This window comes from Dermochelys coriacea, chromosome 7 (genome assembly GCF_009764565.3).
Source record: "Dermochelys coriacea isolate rDerCor1 chromosome 7, rDerCor1.pri.v4, whole genome shotgun sequence".
NCBI lineage: Eukaryota > Metazoa > Chordata > Testudines > Dermochelyidae > Dermochelys > Dermochelys coriacea.
The window spans coordinates 4,211,747-4,227,833 of NC_050074.1; the positions used below are offsets into that span (position 1 = coordinate 4,211,747).

The following is a 16,087-nucleotide window of genomic DNA, read 5'->3' on the forward strand; positions in this document are numbered from 1 at the left end:
ATAAACTGTTCTAGAAAGCATAAGGTAGACAATGCCATGGCGGTGCTGTGTTCACACACGAACTCTGGATGGCTAGAGGTGAGAGGTGTTTCAGATACACCTGCCAATAAGGCCCTGTCCAAAGAGGTGAAGTTGAAGGGATGGAAGGCGCAGGATCAGACCCAGCGGGGAGGTAGCGTATCAAACCAGTGGTCAGAGCAATCTGAGGCAGGGCACCAAATACAGTCTTTGACAAGTGTTATTAAAATTTGTCTGGTATGGATGGGAGGAGAAAATAATTTCTGATTCTATTGTGTCTCTCATCTAGGAGTCTCCAGATGCAAATGACAACTGCAAATGTTATTATTGTTAATGTTGTTGCAAATGTCAATCATTTAGCCTCCCCTTGTCATTTTGAGGTAGATAAGTAGCAGCATCCCACTTCACTGAAACTGAGAGGTTAAATGACTTGCCTAACATCATATAAAAAGTCTGTGGCATCTCCCAATTTCCAGTCCTCTGCTTCAACCTTTAGCCCATACCACCTCGATGACTGTTGTTCCATAATTAAAAAAAAGAAAGGGGAAGAATATAGTTTTCCTCTTAAAATGGAAATGTGTCCTTTGTCCTTTGGGTACATTTAAAAAAAATCAATAAAAGTGAATGTGTACAGTTTTCTGCTACAGTCAGAAATGTTTGTACCTTCTTCGATACTCTGAGCTATGTGTCCTCTTTGTAGCAAAATGATTCTGGAAGGGATGAGGTCTACAATAGCTTACTACTTAAATATACCTTGTATGTTACCTTCCCTGCCCTCCAGCTTTGCGGAGGAAAAATGTTTGTAGTAACCAGCAACCGGTATCGCTAGAAACAGCAAAAAAAACCGAATACTGGATAGTGTGTGAGGGAAGATGCTGATAGCTGCCTAGCTGCATGTGTAGCAGGAATAGGAATATGCAGGGAGTTTTTCTAAGTTTCTTGCGGGCAGAAATGAAGGCCATGCCTTTCCTCACATGCTCTTTGTGCTTTTCACACATATTGCAAAGTGCCATGGAGTCACACCGCAATGAACACGAAGCACAACCCATGGGCAGGAATTGTCCTCCGTGTTTCATGGACAATAAGGCAGGTGGTGGCCATCCCCTCTCCATCAGCCACTATTATTGTCACACAAGGATTATTATCTGATCTGAGGGGCATGGCATCCCTGGTTTGAATTTGGGATTCCTGCTCCCAGGCGGGCTGCCTACCAAGGCTACAAGAGCCCTGCTTGTCCTGAGCAGTCTGGTTTCTTTAAAGGCGCCAGACTTGACACTGCTACTATGTTTGAATTGTTCACATTGGGGTGTGGATTTTCCCTGGCAGGCTAAAACCTCTCAGAACATCAGTGATCAGCTGTCCCTTTTCTGTAGTACCGTATGTCCTTTTCTCAGAGGTGTGCACGCGGTCTTTTTAGCTTTGATGTCTATTCTAAGGCATTGTGCTGAGTCTGTCAACATGCTGCCTGAGCACCAGTAGCTCCTCCCATATTTTCTCAGGCCCCACCCCATTCCCTGGGTTTGCAGGATGTTTTTGCTGGGAGGAATTTTGAATTGGAAGTGTGGTACAGCAGCAAACCAAGTAGGATAGGTAGAAGGTAGTGGCAGATATTGTAGTAAATTGCTATGCTTTTTGGCACAAGAGTCATGGAACCAGCTGGCCCATAAGACCTTTATATTACATACTGACACAGTCAATCAACTGTCTATTTAAGCAATGGTGACACAAGCAGAGGGCATTTCTTAGCAGTTCATGACTGGGTGGAGGAGGTGAGGTTCCAAGGCAAAGTCAAAGTTAGCCTAGTATCAGGGGGTAGCCGTGTTAGTCTGTAGCCACAAAAACAACAAGGAGTCCGGTGGCACCTTAAAGACTAACAGATTTATTTGGGTATAAACTTATGCCCAAATAAATCTGTTAGTCTTTAAGGTGCCACAGGACTCCTTGTTGCTCTTAGCCTAGACGCTCTAACTGCCAGGAAATGCCTGACTCAGATATTGGTTTTGCTGATTCATTACTAAAATATTTTCCTTAAAAAGGAAAGAAATTACTTTTTATGTACTAAAAAGTAACATTTGAAATGCATGTGGCTACAGTTGCTGTGTTAGCTCTGCAGTACTGGGTTTGCCCTAGGAGATAAAGAACTGTATGGTAATCCATAAGAAAGCAGGACTTCAATGTGAATATGCAAATAAATTCAGTTAAGGCCTTGTCTACTTTAGGAGGATTTAGTTATAGTGGTATGGCAAAACTCTGTAGTGTGGATGCAGTACAATAGTGCATATCTTGTATAATTGCGGCCGGTTTCCCTGACCGGCATAAGCTATACTGGTGTCAGCACAGTTATACCAGTATAACTGTTTTACACTATGGCTTTTACTGAGATAGCTATGCTGCTAAAACCATGAAATGTAGACCAGGCCTAAGGCTGAATATTCTTAATGTATGTTCTGTTTTTCCTAGGTTTTCCAGTGGGAGCAGCACTTCCTACTATTGCTTATAAATGTTGCTATTCTAAGCCCTAGTCACATAGAACTTGACAAATTTCTTCCCTTTTGGAACTTACCAAATATAATTGCAAGAAGGGTGTTTTTGTTCATTAGTTTTAACATGCCAGGGTCACCTTTTTGGCTGACACAGTGGGGAATGAACCAGTAATTTCTGGCATTGAAATTACAAGCCTCTACAGCTTGAACTAAAGAGCTGGCTTTGGCAGCTATATGTTGTAACAGACCCCTGTTTTCTGTGGATCAGGAGAGGGAAACTATACAAAACATCCTGACCAGTGGGTTGCATGAGCAAAAACAATCCACGGGTTTCAGAGCATCAGGAGAGTAGAAAAAATACATTTTCCTCTTATGCAAAAATTCTATTTTTGATTGTTCTGGTCACAAACTACCTCGAAAAAGAGAATTGAAAATTGATGTGGAAATAGTCTGAATTGGGAGAACTGCCCTTCATGTTCCAGTGAAAATGGGTCACATTAAACCCACTGAAAACCATGCTTATGTATGCACAGTGCTGTTGGCATGCTCTTTCAGCCCTTCATAGCCCTTCAGTGTTCAGAGAGAAGGTAGGATGCACCAAGCATTCAGTGGGCAGATAAGTTTGCTGCAGAGAGTAAACAAATTCATAATACACCTTGGATGGTAAAAGCCACACATCTCCTAAGGCTTGTAGGTTGAGGGAGCCATCCTGTGAACTATTGAGAAGGGGATTTTGGTGATATGTAAGTCCAATAACTCCACATTCTGGTATTCTGGTTTTTCTATTATCTTCTTTGAAAACCAAAAAACCCTAGGGATCTCCACTTCAATGTTAGCATTTCCTAACTTTTGTCTCCCTTAAACATGCAACCTTAATGTTCTCTTAATGTTGCAATTTTTTGATGGAATTGTATACAGTGTTCCGAGATCCCTGCAATCTTCATAAGAAAGGGTATCAGAGTAGCAGCCGTGTTAGTCTGTATTCACAAAAAGAAAAGGAGTACTTGTGGCACCTTAGAGACTAACAAATTTATTTGAGCATAAGCTTTTGTGAGCTACAGCTTGCATCCGATGAAGTGAGCTGTAGCTCACGAAAGCTTATGTTCAAATAAATTTGTTAGTCTCTAAGGTGCCACAAGTACTCCTTTTCTTTTTAAGAAAGGGTATGTTACATACAGTTGTCAATCCATATGTCTTCAGCCTTAGCTCTTCATTCCCTAGTATTTTTAAATCTAAGTCTGGATATTAGCAATACTGTACTTTGAAATAAGATGGCCACTCATCCCCAGAATACTGGACATTCCAGTCCTTCCAGAAACAGTGTGGGCCCCCCCGCCACCTCCCCCTCTTCCCACATGACCTCACATATGTGCATGTGTGAGGTCACGTTGGCGGGAGTGAGGCAGCAAACTCTTCAAAATGGCATCCCCTATCTGTGATACTGGACAAAAACATGTCCTGTTTTGTCTCTGCGTGGAACAGGGGACAGACCTTGAGAAACAGGACTGTTTGGCTTAAAGCTGGACGAATGACCTGCCTACTTTGAAATGACTTTCGATGGGCTGATTTTTCTACCGTGTTCCCTGACTAAATCATTGTGTAAAGACAAAATGTCAAGAAGTCTTATACTGCGGTTCTTGAATATTGCCGTTCTGGGTAATGCTAGAAATAGTTTACAAAATTGGTTGGCCATAAGAGAGTGCTGCTGAGGCAGAGAGATGGTGGAGCGGACATGTCATATGACACAGAGTAGTAAGAAATACTGTAAAATGAACAATTAGATGAACATTTCAGATTGTACGTCCTCCTAATTATCTCTTTAATTATTCATCTAAAACAAGTAAAATGACCCCTGACAGAGCCATAAATGATTTAGATACTATCAAATATTTATAAGATGCAACTGAAATCCCCACTGTGCATTGTAAGAGATGCACATGAATCTGCTTTCTCGGATTCCTCATCACGTGCAATTTTATGTATGGGATTTATAACCGATTGGATGCAATCTGCAGTATTTTAAAAAGCAAGTAAGATGTTTCAGGGAGGAAGAAAGGCGTGGTGCTTTCATTCACCTCTTTGATTTAATGGGCATAATTTAGAATAAAGATGGAGGGTCAGATCTGGTGCAAATAGTCTGTAGGTGATGAGCAGTGAATTCCCCCTGTTGCAGGTGAACTCTCTGCTTGTACCAGTAGAGTCTACAGCTAGATCCTGCCCCGTATGCTTCCCCCAGCCACCTGGACAAATTGAGAGGGATGTGTCAGGAGAATAAGGAACGGAGCTCCACTATATCAGTGGTGCAGCTTTAGAGCTGCTGCTGTAATTGCATCAGAGCTAGATCTGACACTGGAAATCAGGGAAGTGTAACTAGCTTCCTCACATACCTTCACCTGCTCCTCTGCTGAACAGAGCTTCAGTACAGGAGAGATTCTAGCCTGTATGATTTTCATTTCACGTTATTTCACAACTATCCTGTTTGTTTTTCAGCACTGAGTAAAACTTTTCCATTGGCACATAATAAACATGGATTTATATGGATTTGAGTTCATCTGCTTCTGTTGTGACGACACAGTTTGGTTAAGAATGCCTGAAACTACTCGTTGGCTGTGTTTTTCATGTAAACCTTTCATCCTGAGGTTCCAAACATAGTAGGTGCTGCTCCCTAGCTACTTTTAGGAGAACTACCGATAAAGTGAGCTGTAGCTCACGAAAGCTTATGCTCAAATAAATTTGTTAGTCTCTAAGGTGCCACAAGTCCTCCTTTTCTTTTTGCGAATACAGACTAACATGGCTGCTACTCTGAAACCTTACTTTGAGATAAAAACTATTAAATAAATAGATAAATAAAAAAATCCCTTTTATTGTTAAACACGGGTTTTGTAAGGGGAATTTTTGTAAGAAACTTTCACTTGGTTCCCTGTATCTCCTAAAAGGGGGAGGAATAGAAATGAAAGATGATCTTGTAGTTAAAACAACAGACTGGGGTTTGGGAGACCTGGGGTTAATTCTCAGTTCTCCAGACTTCTTCTGGGAACTTGGGCCAGTCACTTAATCTCTCTCTCTGTGTCAGTTCCCCAACTGTAAAATGGACATAATAATGCTTCCTATCTCCAACCTCTTGTCTGCTTTCATTATAAGTTCACCAGGGTCGGGACTAAGTATACATGCAGTGCCTAACACAATGGGACTCTGCTCTCTGTTCGGGCCTCTGACTGTTACTGCTATGTCAAATACAAATGAATATGGAAGTTAAATATTTAGCCTTTACTTTAAACAGTACATTAATAGTGAGGACACATGTAACAGACATGACTTGCATTGCCTGAGGCACTACTGGGAGGTGCTCAGATACTACAGAGAGGAGCACAGTGTAAGAACCAATAAAGAATTAAACAGGAGAGGCGTTAAGGAAAGTGAATGTAAAGGGGGGAGATGGAGGTGTGGAGGGGCCAAATTTAGTTCATCTGTGGGGCTGTCTACACAGCAAACAAAAGCTCTGCACGGTCTAGCCTACTTGAGCTAGCTTGAATCCAGCTAGTGCAGGTAACATTAGCAGTGAAGTCAGCACCGCAGGGGCTTTAGAGCAGGCTAACAAGCTGAGTACATACCCAGGTTCTTTTGCGCTGTCTTCACTGCTGCTGGTGCAGAGCTTTTGTTGTGTGGACAGACCCTGAGATAGGGGAGTGCAGTTTGGGGGAGGCGTTTAGGGGAGGTTTGCTGAGGTTGTATCTGCCTGTCCTGCAAGGTTATATTGTGTCTCAAGCACTCCTCCAACAGATACACTTAGCTCCACAGTTGTGTTGATTGCACACCTGGAAAGTGGAAAGTTCTGATGATCCTCCCTTTGAATTCTAAAGAATGGCATTTCATGCAAAGTGCCCTTTGATCATGCCAGGCAGACACCATCCTTTTATCTCTGTGCCTTAATGCAGCTAATTGCTTTTTAATGAAAGCAGACTCCCTTGCTAGAGAAATAAACTCTTAACACTGTGCCTCAGAAGGCAAGTTTGAAATGGAGTCCTCCTGCACCATAGTCCAGACCCAGCAAAGCCCTTAAGCATGTGCATAACTTCAATTAGTAAATAAGCCTATAGTCTGCAGTGAGATTACTCACGTGCTTGAAGTTATACACAGGGTTACGTTGTTTGCTTGTATAAAGCCCGTAGATGGAAAATATAGGACCGAATCCTGTCTCTGATGCCGCTCTGTGATGAAGGCCATACTGCAGTGGGGAGTCCCCTTCAGAATGACAGTATAATGCTAATCTCTTCTGGCTACCCTAGGGCAGAATCATATGGTTGGCAGGGATAAGATGGGTCTATTGGGGTGAAGATACCTCCTCCCAGGACAGATTGGAGGAAGATGCCAGTTGCAAATATGCCCCACCTAGAAAATCTCTTTCCTCTGTCTGTGGGTTCCTCTCCGTCCATGGGCCCCATTTCTCCCCCTCTGGAAGAACTGTAGGATTTCTCCTGCCCTGGGCCCAGTGTGGGGAACGAGGGGGTTGGATTACTTATGGATGGCAAGGAAGGAAGATCCTTGTTCACATGACAGCTTTGCTTCCCCATCAATACATTTCTGTAAGTCCCACTGGTGGAGCGGGAGCAGAGCCCCTCCTCACGCATCAGGAAAGTTCAGGTGGAGCAGAGCTGAGGTGTGGGGAGTCTGACAGCTGTGTGAAGGGTACTGTAGTAATTGTTTTGCTAGCTAAGATAAGAAGCTTCCTCTTTGCTCATGTGTTTGAGGGCATTATAGAGTCATACAACCATAGGGCTGGAAGGGACTGCAAGCATCATCTAGTCTAACCCCCTGCCAAGATGCCATCCAACACAGAGGGCTATCCAGCCTCCTATTGGAAACCGCCATTGTCCTACTGTTCTTATAGTTAGGAGGTTTTTTCTGAGATTATGGAGAAATTTTAGTAATCTCCCATTGTTTCCATGGGATTGATCTCTCCCTAATACACCTGTATTGCTCGTATTAGTGCTTTTCCTATCCTCATGGATTTGCATATGGTTAGAAAAAGAAAGCCACTGTAACCAGCAACTGTGCATCAATCATCATAAACACTATAGCAAAAATACACTCAAAATCTTGTCCCCTCTCTTTGTCTTGTGTGTGCAGTCGCTATCCTTCTGAAGGACGATTATTTCATCAGCGGTGCTGGGCTGCCAGGTAGATTCAAAGCAGAAAAAGTGGAATTTCATTGGGGTCAGAGCAATGGATCCGCTGGCTCTGAGCACAGCATCAACGGCAAGAGATTCCCTGTTGAGGTGAGTGGAAAGAGAACATGTTTATGTCCTTGCAGAAAAACGGATTGCAGGAGTGTGAGATGCATCAGGAGCACTGCAATGTTCCATCCGTTGATATGTCAGTTTTCAGGTCCTTCATGGCTGATCGCCTCTCATATCTCATGTGCTGCTGAGGTGTCAGCGCCCGCCGCTGCTCTCCTAATGGTGCCAGCCCTCATCACCCACTTGTTACATTTTCAAACAAGCCCCTTTGTGCTTTCTGCCAGGCCACTTTTTACGCATGAGAGGAGCAATTTGTAAACATCTGCAGAGCCACCTCCTTGTACTCCTTCAAATCCTCCTTACAGCTCTCCTTTGCCATGATGCCTACAGAAAACAGTAGTTACGCAGCTGGCATGTGGGGACTGCTATCTGTCATCAATAGTTTTTTTTGTTTCCCTGTGTTCCCGTCTCTCTGTATCCACTTATCTCCTGTCTCATATTTACATTGTGAGATCTCCGGGGCAGGCACTGCCTTTTGCTTTCGTGTTTGTACTGCCATGGTGCTCTGGTCTATGGCTGGGGCTCCTACGCACTATGGTAATACACACAATGAATAATAAATGTCATTTATTTGCCTTGTCACTAAACTTTGCTGATAGTTTGCAGTATGGACTGTAGGTTTTCTATCGCGACATATAACTAATGATCTCTGATGGAAGGCAATACATACAAGCTATTGTATTGGATAAACTCTTCGTTGCAGTATACATTAAAGATGTGTAACATAGCTGTGAATCTTGTCTGCAAACAATGGACTTATGCTGAATGCTTGTGTGTAGACAGGAAAGGTGGCCTTGCGGATGAGGTGTTGGGCTGAAATTTTAGGAGACCTTAGCTCCATTCCCAGGCTCCTCCTGTGTGATTTGGGGGAGAGTTTTGGAAATGCAAACATTTGTGCCTCTGACAATCTCCTCTTGAATCTTTCTTCCTCAGTTTCCCATCTGGAGACTATGGATAGAAGTCCTTCTTTTCTCCCACCTTTTGTCTGTCTTGTCAACCTATGGAGGCTGTAAGCTCTTTGAGAAAGATGTGTTTGGACAGCACCTCACATGACAGGGACTTGATCTCTGTTGCAGCTTCTAGGAGCTCGTGATGATGATAGTGAACACATGTTGCCATCTCTCTCTCATTTGGCAATGGTGGTGTTCACAAGGAGGAGAGGTTTCAGAGTAGCAGCTGTGTTAGTCTGTATCCGCAAAAAAGAAAGGAGTACTTGTGGCACCTTAGAGACTAACAAATTTATTTGAGCATGAGCTTTCGTGAGCTACAGCTCACTTCACCAGATGAATGGAGGAGAGAGTTTTTTTATTGGGGAAGAAAGAACATGTGAAGTTCTAGTGCTAGGCCCACTCGCCTTTTGAAGTTGTGGGAAGTGGAGATGGTAGGACACTGTGCAACCCCACATTTGTGTCAGGTGTTGTAATTCCTTTTCCCATGCTATCAAAGTTATTCCACACTCATTTGAAGACTGAAAAGTTATTTTGCTTTGAAAGAAGCAATATATAGAAAATAATTTCCTTTTGTTTTAAATAGAAAAGTGTATTCCTGGTTTCTTTTTGCATTGGTTAGAATACTTATTTATTCTGCTTTAAAAACAAAACCCTACCTACTTCTTTAAGGTGTCAGGAGTACTTGCGTGAGAATGTGTATGCAGGGTTGAGCCCTCGTGGCCCAAACCTGACAGCTTCTGCATTTAGGTTGTGCTTATTTCTGAATGTTTGCCAAAAAGCAGTCTGCTTTTTTCAAAATGGTTTAATTTTAAATTAAAATTAAATTGCAATTAAAATCTGATTTAAAAACCAGACTTTATTCAGTGTTACAATATGGACTTCTGAACTCCTGCTCCTTTTAGACTGCACTGTACTAGTACAGAACTCACACTTCTTCCTTTGGTATCTCTTGAAAGGAAGCAAATTAAAAAAGTTGGGGCCTGATCTGTGAGGATCGTCCTTGAGCCCCTTTTGTAAATGCTCTCTGCACACGTTAGCTGCAATGCTTCTTCATTAAAACCTCAGCCAAAGAGGCCCCATTGATTTTAATGGGAGTTCACGAGTGTTCAGGTTTGGCTCTGCGGGCTCAATCCTAGATGCCCGTTCTAACACGAGTATTCCTAATGCAGGAGTAGGCACTTTGAAGAAGTACCTAGGTAAGTTTTTACAGGCTGGAACCATTTTGATGTCATGCTAATTGCAGTTCAGCCTGCAAGTGCCTACTGCAACTCTGACTGCCTTATGCTTGGAGTCTCTTGCCAGAAATGCTATGCTGTGCTCTAGAGGTAGTATTTCTAGGACAGCTATGAAAAGGGTGATGGGGGGGAGAGGGAAATCATACAATGATGACCCCACTGATCTAACCCCTAGACACAGGTCAGTTATCTGTGGAATATTCAGGGGCACTTTGTATTCCAAGTCTGGCACAGTTCTAATGTCAAAATAGTTGAAAGCAAGTGATCTCTGAACCTAATTGGCAAACCAGATGTGGACTGTACAAAGTCCATTAGTTCCAGAGCACATCCCATGGGAATGCAGATGAATCTGCTTCTGCCATAGACTTCACTCTATAAACATGAAGTTCAGGTGCACATTCCTCTAGAAAACAAAATACTTGCTGTTAGTCTTTTTGTTGAGCAGGTTGCACTGATTGCAGAAACTAATTAGAAATGTCAGATATAATGCAGAGCCTTATTGTTTGACCATGCTGTTTGTTTTTTATTATTACAACTAATGTGTCAGATGGTGAGGCTGTCTTTGTTGATTGGTTTCCTTCATTGAAGCCCATCTGGATCACATTTTTTGTGATTTATGTGTTAAATTAGTTGGTAGGATATATGAGAATGTCCTTTTATTTCATACTTTAAAGGCAAATCAAATCAAAGGCATCTTATCTTTCAGTACTTTTATTTATACAGAGTGTAATTGTTATCTGTTTTCAATACATAACATATATAAAAACATTTTAAATGGTTGGTTCATGATGTGGTCTTGACTATTTATCTAGTTCTTAGATTTTCTTTGCAGATGTTATAGCATTCCTTACCTACCCAGCGGAAGGAGAAGGGCAGGGCCTCAGGCAGAGCGGGAGGGTCTGAGGCTAGCTCCCCTCAATGGCGCTTTCACCCGCCACCCAGGGGTAAATACTAGTATTGTGGTGGCTGTTCAGCGTACCCAAACCTCTGTCTTCATCCACGTGCTACAACTGCAGAACCAATGCTAGTTGGCATTGTGTATTGCCGTGATCGCTTCTCTCACACTCTTCGTGTTAGAGCCTGTGTCTGAGCAGGGTCACTAACCAGTGCTGTGTTGCTGAGGATTAAAGCAGTGCTCTTCGTGGTGTCAGTAATCCTAAGGAGAAGGATGTGGCCTCTAGACCTGCTGGGAGAAAATCTCTTTGTTTCCTTGAAAATTTTTAATGTGTTCTCCTCATCTTAATGAGGTGCTGACGTGTCTGTGCGTGTGTGCTTGTTCTGTTCTAATTACTTCATTTTTTTCCTGAGAGCCAAAGCTGAGTAGATCTGTGTACAAATGCCAAAAGCCATTAAACTGTGAAGTGACAACATTAAAATAGAAAAATAGAAAATAAAATGGAAGCTTCCCTCAGGCCAGCTTAGAATGCAGGTCCTCCCCCTTAGAGCCAATAGTAAGAACAGCAGAACTGTAATCCTCCTTGCCACTGCACTGCTGAATAGCCTGGCCTCTGCAGGGGCTCTGACATGTGTCTTTCGTACCTGCTGCTGGGGTGGAAGCACATGTGGACAGCATCTCCAGCAGGCGAACAATAGCCGTGGCAGTGCTGTGCTGGCCGCGTTCAGCACCTCTGTCTTAGCATGACTGGGACTTTTTCAGTTGCTTCCTATTCATTCTTATGCAAAATGCTGATTATTTCTGTGAAGAGCAGAAATCAGAAGTGATTTTAATCATGACTGTGTTAATTTGATATGAGCGGCGGCTGTTTTATGAGCTTTCTTTTTAATGGCTCTAATTGTCAGTTATAATGTGAATGTCATTATACAGTAATATACAGTAATTTATTTAGTAAATGAGAATCTTATTCCAAGGACCATACTGCAATTTGCCTTAGAGACCTAATCCCGTTAATCTTACATGAGCAAACTTGTACTGTCTGGCACCCCAAGCTGTCTTCTAAAGGTACAGCTGCAATTTGGCACATGGAGGCTTCTGCATGTGCATTTTTGGAGATCTCTCTTTTTCTTTGAATTGAACAAAGCTAAGAGAGGAGCTAAAAAAGTTGTTCCCTTTCCCATTGGTTAACCAGATTCTCATGGAAGGCTTCTATATTATGGTGATTGACCCATTTCTCTAAATTATCACCATAAACAATCATTTGCATGAGCAGTTCTTACTCTTCCTTAAATACTCTTCTGGGAACATTTTCCAGGGTTGACTGTTAGCCTTTGTGTTGCCCTCTAACTCCCTGTTTGTACTCTCATAAGAATGGCCATACTGGGTCAGACCAAAGATCCATCTAGCCCAGTATCCTGTCTTCCAACAGTAGCCAATGCCAGGTGTCCCAGAGGGAATGGACAGAACAGGTAATCACCAAGTGAACCATCCCGTCGCTCATTCCCAGCTTCTGGCAAACAGAGACTAGGGACACCATCCCTGCCCCTCCTGGCTAATAGCCATTGATGGATCTATCCTCCATTAACTTATCTAGTCATTTTTTTAACCCTGTTATAGTATTGGCCTTCACAATATCCTCTGGCAAAGAGTTCCACACGTCGACTGTGCATTGTGTGAAGAAATACTTCCTTTGTTTGTTTCAAACCTGCTTCCTACTCCCTTTGGGGTAGTTTCCCTTGGCCCAAGATTATACTAGTAAGACTAACTCCATTGTTGCCCAAACCTGGCGATAGTTGCTCAAATATGAATGCCCATATTCTCTGCCATAAATACATCATGTTCTGCTACAGATATCATATGACCCCGTGATGGGGTGTACCAGAACCTCTGACACCCCCTGCTGGAGGCCTCATGGCCATGCCAGATTGGACCAAAATGGACCCAAAAAGGGCAGTGGAGAGGGCTGCCTAGAATGGCTGTCGGACACAGCCAATCAGGGCCCAGCAGCCTAGTATAAGACGAGCTGTAGGGCCAGCCAGAGGCAGTTCCATTCCTTGCTGGAGCTGTAGGAGTGTGGATGGTGTTTGGCTGGCTCACGGAGCTACAGAACCCTGGAAAGGGCAGCGCTGCCGGAAGCCAGGGAGAGCTGGTTGTGGAAGTGGCCCAAGGAATTAGAGAAGTTGTGTGACATAATTAAAGGGATACGGCAGATGGCTGCTATCTACAGGGTCCCTAGGCTGGGACCTGGAGTAGTGGGTGGGCCTGGGTCCCCCCTACCCCCAATTAACCATTGGGGGGAAGTGGCCCCAGAGAGGGAACTGAACTACGGTAGCCCAGCTGCAGAGCTGTAGCCAGGAAGCACCAAGAGGGCGAAGACATTGTCTCCAGGGAGGGAGCTCTGGGGCACTGCTCTATCCAAGTGTAGGGACAAACTGAGAGAGAGAGTGTACAGGCGCATGTACTCGGCCAAGGAGGCGCTCACGAGAGATGAGTGCACCCCATCATGTGACCCTATTGTTTCATATTTCTACTTGTGTGTCCCTGATGTAGAAGAAATGTGTGTGATTCAAAACAATGAAGCTCTTTCTAGAGGAAACAAATTGAGATCTAGTATCTTTGTCTGCCTTTACCCTCAATATTAATACCTTTTGCCACCCTCTTGGGCAGTGTTTCCCAAACTTGGGATGCCGCTTGTTCAGGGAAAGCCCCTGGCGGGCCTGGCCAGTTTGTTTACCTGCTGCGTCCGCTAGCGTTTTGGGAAAGCCTTTTAACATTTGTGTACTTTTTGGGTTTATGCAAAGAAGAGCATATTGCTAATTGTTTTCTTGGAGTCCACTGTTAGAACTACCATGCTGCTTTATCATACAATAGTTGGGATTGTTACTGCTGGCATGCTGCACCTTAGAGAGTAATGTCGTTGCTAAGGTATTACAGTTGGCTTTAATCAGCAGTAAAGTTTTCTAGTGAAACAGGTAGACAGGAGTGGTTCTGTTTTCATTGTATTTCTTTTGGTGGTTGCTCTTGAAATTTCCTTGCCTCCATCTGGAAGAATGCAGAAAAGTACAAGTCAGTAAATGATGGAGGGAATTTAAAGAGACCATTGGGAATATCTCACAGCAGGAGGCTTTGAGCAGATGAAGAATTTTTGCTTAGCATTCTCTCTGAAGACCCAATCCTGTAGTCATATGGAGGTACTTAGAGCTCCCATTGACTCCAGTGGGAGATCTACAAAGTTCACTTTGGGTGCGAGGATCTGGCCCTAAATTAGGATTGCCAACCATCCAGGATTGCCCTGGAGTCTCCAGGAATCACAGATTAATCTTTAATTAGAGTTTATGTCATGGAATGAAACCTTCAGGAATATCTCCAACCAAAACTGGCAACCCTACCCTAAGTTCAGTGTTGTCTAGTGGTGTTTTGTTTGTCAGAGGAAATTTTGTCAGTGTGCTTTTCATCTGTTCTTGTGTCCATGACTTACTCGGTTAGGCAAGGAAGGAATGGCTCAAGTATTTCCTAGATTAATTATTCTTTTTTAGCAAACTCCCATTTTGCAGGCAATTTTGTTGCAAGCCTCAGCTACTGCTTCTCCCACAATGCCATGACACCCTAGATGACACAGGCCATCCAAAAAGAAGGAGGAAAGCCAGAAGCTACCCTCTCTCCTCCATTGCCCTCCAGCCTTTGCTTCTCTTCCCCCTTCTTCCACTTGAAATAACATTTTGGGTTTGTCATCGGCAGGAGTTCAGCTCAGTCTAATTTTAAGGAGTAATATTGATATATGTATTGAGTACATGGTTGTCTTGGTTCCCCCTGTGTTGAGCTGCCAAGTCCATGTTCAACTGAAGCAAAGCCTCGTGTAACTGTCTACTTTGTTTTTTTCTTTTCCATGGCATAGCTGGTGCTCTTTCCCCTTGTGATTGCCTTTAGTGCTTCCTGTATAGTGGCAGGGGAATTGGTTGAGTTTTTAATTAATGACTTTATTGCAATAAAGGTTCCATTTTAGTGCAGAATGCTTCATCTTCTCGTAGTGAAATATTTAATCTCCATCTGGCTGATCTTTTCTATGAATGCCCTGTGATAATTAAGAGGAAACATGAGAGGATGGTCTGAAATTAAAATGTGCTTGGTGGAGGTGTTAATGTATCGTGGGACTGTTCATGCAGATACCATCACAATATTTAAGGAAGGAAGAGCAGTCTGTTTTTATGATGTCTTGCTGTCTGCTGGACCTAAGTAACTCACAGTAGCTCACAGATGACAGGGTGTCTGCCGAGTTTTGTTTCAAATGAGCCACTCAGTAGCTAGGCACAGATACAGTTCCCTTAGTGTTTGATGGGAATATCCTGCTTTTCCCTAAGGATTTACTATGGCTTGTTGTGAATCAGTAGAACTACACTGCAATTGCAATATGTTAATGATGGGCTAAGAGTTATACATTCCCTTGACATAAATCCCTAATTTTCCACATGTTTAATAAGAGTGTGGAAAGACTGACAAGGAGAAGGAGGATCAGGTGGAGGGGAACATAAGAGATAAGAGGCTGACAGCCTGCTCCTGTTGTAAAGGAAAGTTATTTTGAATAGGAGAAAAATCAGTACAAAGGTTGGAGAATTTGACAGTTATAAGAGCTGTTTAAATGGAAGCTAGCAGATTCAATGAGACTGCTACTTGAAATGCTGGATTGTCAGGAGTCAGAAAAATGGAATGGGATAATCTCACTCTTACAGTGTGTTGGCTAGTTTCCTTATTTGCAAAGTACACCAGTATCTCTGTTGTAACGTTTTGGTGGCTAAACCCATGGGCAGTTTGCCGCAGTTCACAGTGGATATTGGACCACTGGATGTAAAGAAAACCCACAAAGATTTATTGATGGCAAAGACTCAAGCTTTTTTTCTGTCTTGATCTTTTAAGAGCTGATTATAGATGAAATGGGGGGTCGAGGAGGAGAGGGAATCATAGACATGTAGGACTAGAAGGGACCCCGAGAGGTCATCTAGTCCAGTCCCCTGCACTCCTGGCAGGGCTACGTAATAACTACAAGACCATTCCTGACAGGTGTTTGTCTAATCTGTTCTTAAAAACTTCCAATGATGGATATTCCACAACCTCCCTATGCAATTTATTCCAGTGCTTAACCACCCTGACAGGAAGTTTTTCCTAATGTCCAACCTAAACCACCCTTGCTGCAATTTAAGCCCACTGCTTCTTG

General features: G+C 43.1%; 1 protein-coding gene across 6 annotated transcripts in view; it reads left to right on the top strand.

Moving 5' to 3' along the window:
• PTPRG (protein tyrosine phosphatase receptor type G) overlaps positions 1 to 16,087 on the top strand; it is a 610,478-nt gene that overhangs the window by 340,883 nt on the left and 253,508 nt on the right. For all 6 annotated transcript variants that reach the window (XM_038410554.2, XM_043518167.1, XM_038410556.2 and 3 more), the window contains exon 4: positions 7,629 to 7,777. In XM_038410554.2, the coding sequence (XP_038266482.1) occupies positions 7,629 to 7,777 (149 nt within the window). The remainder of the gene's footprint in view (positions 1 to 7,628; positions 7,778 to 16,087) is intronic.